Source organism: Austrofundulus limnaeus, unplaced genomic scaffold, assembly GCF_001266775.1.
Source record: "Austrofundulus limnaeus strain Quisiro unplaced genomic scaffold, Austrofundulus_limnaeus-1.0 Scaffold29, whole genome shotgun sequence".
NCBI lineage: Eukaryota > Metazoa > Chordata > Actinopteri > Cyprinodontiformes > Rivulidae > Austrofundulus > Austrofundulus limnaeus.
Window position 1 is genome coordinate 1,877,995 of NW_013952431.1, and position 7,729 is coordinate 1,885,723.

General features: G+C 35.6%; 1 protein-coding gene across 1 annotated transcript in view; it reads left to right on the plus strand.

Annotated features, from left to right (window-relative positions):
- elna (elastin a) overlaps positions 1 to 7,729 on the plus strand; it is a 51,723-nt gene that overhangs the window by 39,235 nt on the left and 4,759 nt on the right. Inside the window, exons 27-42 of the mRNA XM_014005190.1 lie at positions 871 to 966; positions 1,122 to 1,217; positions 1,401 to 1,442; positions 1,562 to 1,588; positions 2,234 to 2,332; positions 2,429 to 2,464; positions 2,764 to 2,816; positions 4,084 to 4,111; positions 4,213 to 4,227; positions 4,408 to 4,437; positions 4,591 to 4,617; positions 5,052 to 5,093; positions 6,467 to 6,517; positions 6,633 to 6,713; positions 6,883 to 6,930; positions 7,356 to 7,400. Coding sequence (XP_013860644.1) covers positions 871 to 966; positions 1,122 to 1,217; positions 1,401 to 1,442; positions 1,562 to 1,588; positions 2,234 to 2,332; positions 2,429 to 2,464; positions 2,764 to 2,816; positions 4,084 to 4,111; positions 4,213 to 4,227; positions 4,408 to 4,437; positions 4,591 to 4,617; positions 5,052 to 5,093; positions 6,467 to 6,517; positions 6,633 to 6,713; positions 6,883 to 6,930; positions 7,356 to 7,400 — 816 coding nt within the window. The remainder of the gene's footprint in view (positions 1 to 870; positions 967 to 1,121; positions 1,218 to 1,400; positions 1,443 to 1,561; positions 1,589 to 2,233; positions 2,333 to 2,428; positions 2,465 to 2,763; positions 2,817 to 4,083; positions 4,112 to 4,212; positions 4,228 to 4,407; positions 4,438 to 4,590; positions 4,618 to 5,051; positions 5,094 to 6,466; positions 6,518 to 6,632; positions 6,714 to 6,882; positions 6,931 to 7,355; positions 7,401 to 7,729) is intronic.

Sequence of the window (7,729 nt, forward strand, 5' to 3'; positions counted from 1 at the left end):
AAGGTTTAAAGATTCAAGATTCAAAGATTCAAGATTCAAAGATTCAAGATTCAAAGATTCAAGATTTAAAGATTCAAGGTTTAAAGATTCAAGATTCAAAGATTCAAGATTCAAGATTTAAAGATTCAAGATTCAAAGATTCAAGATTCAAAGATTCAAGATTCAAAGATTCAAAGATTCAAGATTCAAAGATTCAAGATTCAAAGTGTTTATTGTCATATGCACAGATGAAAAACATGTTTCCCTGAGCAATGAAATTCTTACTTTGTCGTTCATTTTTGAATGCCAAAAGATAACCATATTAAAAGATGAATCATCACTGAAAGGACACAAACAATGTTGACAAGAAAAGAGACTAAATTAAGCATWAAACATCAGAAGGAAACAATATAATAATGACAACAAGAAGGGAACTGTACAATCTGCTTTTAAAGTGTAATGTGCAAATGTGCAAAAGGTAACAGTGTGGAATGTGCACATGTGCAAATGATAATAGTCAGAAGATTGTCACGTTCAGCTGTTTAAAAGYCTGATGGCACTTGGGGAAAATGAGTTCTTGTATCTGGAGGTTCTGCATGTCACACTTTTGTACCTCCAGCCAGAGGGCAGATGTGTGAATAGTCCAGGCTGGGGGTGGGTTGGGTCTTTGATGATTGAATGAATATTAAATAACATTTCAGTATATTATTATGAATTATAGATTGAAAAACAGATTTCATTTTACAATAATTTAAAACATTTATTAATTTTTTTGCCTTTAATATTCTTTATCTTCCCTCCAGCTTTCTAGGGTCCCCTGGTGAGACCCCACTTTAAAAAGCACTGCCATAACCCACAAATTAATAATAAAACATGTTTCTATTTAATTAGGAGTGATAGGAGGTGCTGGAACAAGACCAGGAGTAGGAGGAGGAGGAGTACCAGGAGGTGGACAGTACTCACCGGCTGCAAAAGCTGCTAAATATGGTGAAAAAATAAACAAACAAACTATCATTAACATTTGGTTTGAAATAAATTTMTTTTTTACAGTTCAGTAAGGATATTGTTTCTCTTTACATTTTTTTTACTTAATTGTCTACAAATTAACAATGAAACCTGCTTTTTTTATGTGGTTGTTTTAGGAATGATAGGAGGTGCTGGAACAAGCCCAGGAGCAGGAGGAGTAGTGATACCGGGAGGTGGACAGTACTCACCGGCTGCAAAAGCTGCTAAATATGGTACAACGACACAAACACAGATAATACGCCATYATTCATAATGGAACTTAGGAGGTGCTCCTTAGCTCATATGAACCACAAAGACAAAGTTGATGGATTAAAACTCATTTACAAAACTGTGTGCGTGTTCTTTCTGTTGTTTGTGGTAAATTGATTTAAACTGCTCCTTTGTGGTTTGATCAGGTGTCACAGGATTAGGAACAGGACAGGTTCCCGGAGCCACAGGTACTGCATGTGCAAAACCAAACAGCAGAGTTWTAATTACTCTTTATTTTCATTTAATGTGAAAACTGTGCAGCATTAGAAATGTGCAGTGAAGCTGATGGATGTTTGTGTCTGTGCAGGAGGAGGAGTAAAACCCCCTAAACAAGGTAAGTTAAACAGTAAAACAACCTTAAAATATGGTTAAGATAATTACTTATTTAAATTATTTTACTGTAGATTTAAGTAAGATTCAGTGGAAAGGTTATTAATAGTCAATATCTTATCTGTTGTAGATTGCACTTTGAATGACCTCAGTTTGGAGAAACAGGGTCTAATTCAGATCAGATCGACAAGTGGGGCAAAGACCAAAATAAATAGAATCTGAATAATTTCACAGCTTTTAGTTCAAACTTGTTTTATAAATTTTTACACAATCATTGAAGGGCCTGGCTGCACGAGAAGCTGCCATTTTTTTGCTTGCAAATAATCAAATCATTTGGATAAAGACAGATAATATAAAAATTAACAGCAGTGGAAATAACTCTAAAACAGTCCAGATTGCTGAGATTGGAGTTGTTTCAAGAAGGCAACAACTTACTTTGGCCTCAACCCTGCTTAGACTAGCCTTTTGCTCATCATTCCATTCAAAATTAATCTCTGATTTTCTAAACTAAGTTCTGTAATAATGTGTTTAAAACATCAGATTTATTCGAGGTTTGGTGCGATTTTCAGTAAGTGTTTGCAGATTAAAATGCACCATAAAACAGAAGTAATGCAATTGTGTTTGATAACTTTCTGAGTGTTTCTCGCAGGCATCGTCCCTGGAGGACAACACATTGTGACTCCAGATGCGGGTTTCCCTAACGTTTCAGACGGTTCTGTTGGACCAGACGGGTATCCTTTAAAACCAGGTAATTTACAAACATAATGTCTTCTTTTGTTTGTTGTTTCAGCGCCACAAAATCTATCATTTATGCCATAAAACCACTGTTCTTCTTCTTTGACAGGAAAGGATGTGAGTCTCACTGGAACTCCTCGGCCAGGTTTGTTTTAAATAAAACTTCTCCGTTTTCCCTCACAGACTTCCATATTTCTGTATTTGCTTTAGTAACAGCTGTACGCAGGCTCCTCGTTCCCAGCGTACAAAACTTACACATTGTTCATATCGCTAATGCTACCAGCTACTGACCGCCTCTAGCTCACAGGCTGCAGAACCGAGATTAGGTTTTCAGCTTCCTCTGCCTCTTCTGGCCTTTTTTTGTTTGTTTGTTTGTTTTTGTTTTCACGTTGAGCCTGTTGAAAGCCGTCTGGATGAAACAGGAACCTGTCGTCTTTTTGGCAGGGCCCACGCCTCTTTCTTCACTTAGCAAGGCCCCAGAGCTCCCTGATTCCAGTAAGACCCGCTGACTCACTGCTTGCACCAAGCTTCTGACCACACAGAGAAACATTCAGCTTTTTGTTGATTTATTTCCTTTTGTGGCTGTGAATTTAAACACTTTCTTGGTTGGTTTAAGCATGCACGACTACCCAACTGGTTGTAGGTTTAAATGAAAAAAAAAGAAGTTTCACGTTTTAATACTGTTTCATCTGAACTGTTGCTGCTTTTATTAACTGATATTTTTACCAGAGCTGTCAAATATACACCTTTTTGTTTCATTAAGCACCAGCATGGGAATATTTATGTCAGTATTAAAGGAAGGAATATATATTTTCTTATTTTACTAGAAAAATGTCTCTCTTAATGAACACTGTTTGGTAAAACTTATTTTTTAAATGCTGTAATCGTACATTAGTTATTCCACTTTGATTTTGCCTTATTTTGTTCTTACAGTAGAGATGCTGTTTCCCTCAGTGTTGCRTTGCTATAATTCCCATAGGTGAATTTGACAGCTTTTGGCATCAGCATGATCTGTTCTGTCAAATATAGGGAGCTTTTATATAAACCAGACACCATGTTTCATTTATATGAAGTCATGTTGTGCTGAAAGAGAGGCTGATTGAACCGTCTGGTTTCTGCTACTTCTCACAGTTTTATGTCACCATCGTTTTCTGTTTCCCTCACATCACTTCTTCCCTTTTTGCTAACAGCTCACTGAGCTTAATGATTTTCTTTTAAATACACTTTAGCCTTTATTTAATGTGAATATCCTCTATTCATGACTTTTTTAAAAGTACTGTTACTGTAATACTCACAAAAGTCTGCCCTGGTTGTTTGAACTCCTCCACATGGATTAATCTAAGTTTAGGGATGTTTTGGTTTAATTTCTTTTTCAATGATTATATCCTTTCATCTCTCTGTTGTGCTCTATGTGTTATCTTAAAACGGCCATTGGAGAAAATATTATTGCAATTTATATTAGAATATTAGTTTATTATCATCATTACAATATGAAATTGTTCCATGGTTTAAYGTGGCACACTTCATTCAACAACTTCAGATGTATTTTCATTATTTTAGGTTATTAAATAGACAGAATCAGACCAAATAATTTTAAAAATATTTCCACTAACTTTGTCTTTTGTCTTCTCTTTTGCTTGTTGCCATCGTGGTTTTTCGTGGAAACAGGTGGTAAGTATAAAATTAGAAAAGTAGTAGTTAATTTGTTTTTGCAGTTGAGAGATAAATCTGTGTTTCCTCATATTTGTATATAATCTGTCAACAGTTGCTGGTGGAATTGTCCAACCAAGTGGTAAGTAATACCTAAATAAAATAAAGTAAATTAAAATTAGAAATTAAAGGTTTTTAAATTTAATTCTTGTAATTATGTATTTTTTTCTATTATTTCAACAGCTGGAACAAGTATTGGTAAATGTGCCAAATATATATAAAAAAATAATCCAAGTATACATTTTTTATTTACAAAGCTTTTAAACATATCAAGTGTAACGTGTTTTTTTTTGTGTGTGTGTGTGTGTGTGTGTGTGTGTGTGTGTNGTGTGTGTGTGTGTGTGTGTGTGTGTGTGTGTGTGTGTGTGTGTGTTCCAGGTGGAGCAGGTGTACCTGCGCCCTCTAGTGGTCAGAACAATTTCTTAAACTATGATTTTTAATTCAGATAGGATGTTTGGTTTCATCCAACTAAAACAGTTGGTTCAGTTAGCCTCCTTTTTAAGATATCCATTATACAGTCTTCTTCATATTAATCTATTTAAATCCTGTTTTTGTTTTTAGGAGGTACAACAGGCCCAGGTCAAGCTGGTAAGTTTAATTTATCTTYATTCTAAAGTATGCCAGATTAATAACAGAATTTGACACGAATTTATCTTACATCGTATGCTTTAGTTGGACAAATTCGTTTTGTAGTTTGATCACTACTTTCTTTAACCAACTTTACAGATAATTCATTATCACTCTGTGCCAAATATATCAAATCTGAATCATCAGAAACAAGCGTAACGTAAACCAATGTGTAGCTGAGAAAATCAAACTATATTAAGAGAAGAAAAGTCTTGAATTTAATTGAATCGAAAGCATTATCATAAAACATATTTAGGAAAATCTGGATCAGTAAGCTCTTTAGTGCAGGATGATTTTCCATTTCTGACCACAAGGCAGAGACAAAGACAAACATTAGAACTGCTGTTTCTGCTGCAAACTGTGGCTCTGATGATTCTGAGCTCTGCTGCTTTCAGGTGTTGGAGCCAAAGCACCGAAACCACTGCAGTACATTCCAGGTAAGATGAGCTGAATCCTGATGCTGTAAATGKTTATTTATTTTTTATTATTCTGTTGGTTTTCACTGCACTAAACTTGCTTGTTTTAATAAAACAGACAAGTTAACAGGACTTCATTTTGCTCACATTTAAACTCTGTCAGTTCTCATCCTCTCTCTGCTGAATCTCTGGATCTCTTTGATATTCAGGCTGCATCAATGTTTAACAAACACGTTCCATCTGAACGACTAATGATCCAACTTAAATCAATGAAATCAGTTTGTTTAGAAGGAAAAAGCTGCATCAGACCTTTCTCAAGCCAATTGCACCTCCAACAGACTCAAGAGTCATCAGTTTTAAGCATCTGCAGGTTCCGATCTTTTGGCTGTTTTTGCTATTCTGCACTTTTTGGGTCACACTTAAATGCTAATGTAACAAAAACATTCAGTATTACATGAGAAACGTGAAAACAATTTCAAATGGCTCTGAAAAATCTATGTTTTCATGCATTTTAAACATTTAACGAATCTAAAAAAATCTATTTAAATCAATTTAGATTTAATAATTGTGATCTTTAGACTAGTTTGACTGAAAGCAAAAAAATTATTACAAAGATAATTATTGTATTTCTCATATTAGTTTTCCCAAATGGCAAACTGTCTAAAGATTAAACATTTTATGTAATGATTTATTGAAATCCCTACTTTGTGGTATCGTTAAAGCTATTCAAAAAATAATAAAGAGAAGTGACAAAATGGCAGCACATGTTGAATTTTGGCTAAAATCTTACCTTGAGTCCTCTAATACAGGGGTGTCAAATTCAGTTACACAGGGGGCCAAACTTCAAAACTTGGTCCAAGGCCAGGGTCAGTCTGTCAACGTTTCCTGGAAAAAAAATTATTATATTTAACAAATTATTCTTAAAGAATACAAATGACATTTTCCAAACTGTTTCTTATTTATCATTTAGAACATACATAACCTAAAAGATAAAGAAAAATAATTACATTTAGACATTTTACACTAAAGAAACAACTTTTTATTTGTTATTTCTTAGTGGTATTATATTCCAGTAAATCAGTTAAAAAATAAAATCCTCACTGAAAAAAATATGACTTTAAAATAGGAAGAGAATGCAGAAAAAAATATTAAAGTTGATTTTCTGTTGCTGTTTCTGCACCAAAATCAAAGATTACTGAAAAAGTAAATTTCTTGGTTTGAAAGCTGGCATTCTGTCATGAGGCAAATCACTAAATGCAGTGAGAAAGAGGGAAACCATAAAACTATTTCACCTTTAAAGTATTACCTTTAAGGCTGGATAAAATGTTAAAGGGGGCCAGATTTGACYCACGGACCTCAAGTTTGACACATGTTCTAATTCTTCTCTTTCACAGTTCAGGGTGGAGGTGGATATCCAAATAGTGGACCATATGCACCTTACGCAGGCAGGTTTTTTAAATTTATTTATTTATTGTTTTGTTGTTGTTGTTTTACTTTTTATGGTGTTTTAATGAATGTGTTTTAAATTGCAACACTGCATGTGTTCCTCCTGTGTTTTAGTGCCGTATGGTGTTGTTCCCAGCAATGCGGTCAGACCAGGAACTGGAATACAGCCTGTAGGGAAACCTCCGAAGCCTTTTGGTACAATTAAATTTTTCTAGTTTAAATAAACTAACCCACCCAGCCACACAGATTTGGCAAATGGGGATACTGTTTTGCATAAATTTGTAGTTGTCAAATATTTTCTCAAAGCATGTTCTGCTGTTGACCAAACTGCTGTCTGTCTTGGCTCATGTTTTGTGTTGTGTAGTACCAGGAGGTGGAGCAGGAATCCCACTGGCTTCAGGAGGCTACCAAGGTCTGTGACCTCTACTGAGTTTTTACAAACAAACCCAAAAACATAGATTTTTTAAATAAATAGAAACGAATATTTTGTGTTTTGTGTGAAATGAGAGCAGCGTAAACTGTTCGATTCAGCCCAGTGCTCAGCGCGACAGTTGGTCAGGAGATGCCATCTCATCACACTTCCTGTGCAGGAAATCAACCAGCTTGCTGATAACTGTCGGAACAGAGCCCACCACGGGACCAGGAAAGAAAAAAAAAACTGCTTTGATGAAGGAAATGAAACAAACTGGTGTTTTAGTGCAGCTCTTATTCACAACGTCTCATGTCTCTCCACATCTGATGTGCAGATAAAATACCCTTTCAGCAGCTTTATGAAGCAGTTATTTTTATTTATTTATTTTTTTAGTTTTTGACCTCTGGGTTTCTGTATCTCTGCAGGTGGACAGGGAAGAGCTGGTGGTGGAGTTAAAGGGGCAATATCATGTAAAATAAACTTTTTTGAGTTTTATATCATGTTATAATGTTATACTCTCATAAAAAAACATGCTCAAAGCCTTGCTTTGACTCATTCATGCATGTTTGAGAAATCCTGCAGCGTTTTTAGGCAGCCATGCTGAGGAGCAAAACGACATGTGGGGACCAGAAACGCCTTTTGGTACCAGGAACGCCCCTGGGACGTGTCTTTAAGCCGAGCGTCCTCATCACGGAGCACACCTCCCCACCTCCCACCCCATACACCCTGCCCATGACTCCTGCAGGCTCTCGGCAGTAACAAAGCAAAGTGAAAGTGAAACTTAACTGTCTGCTGCTCT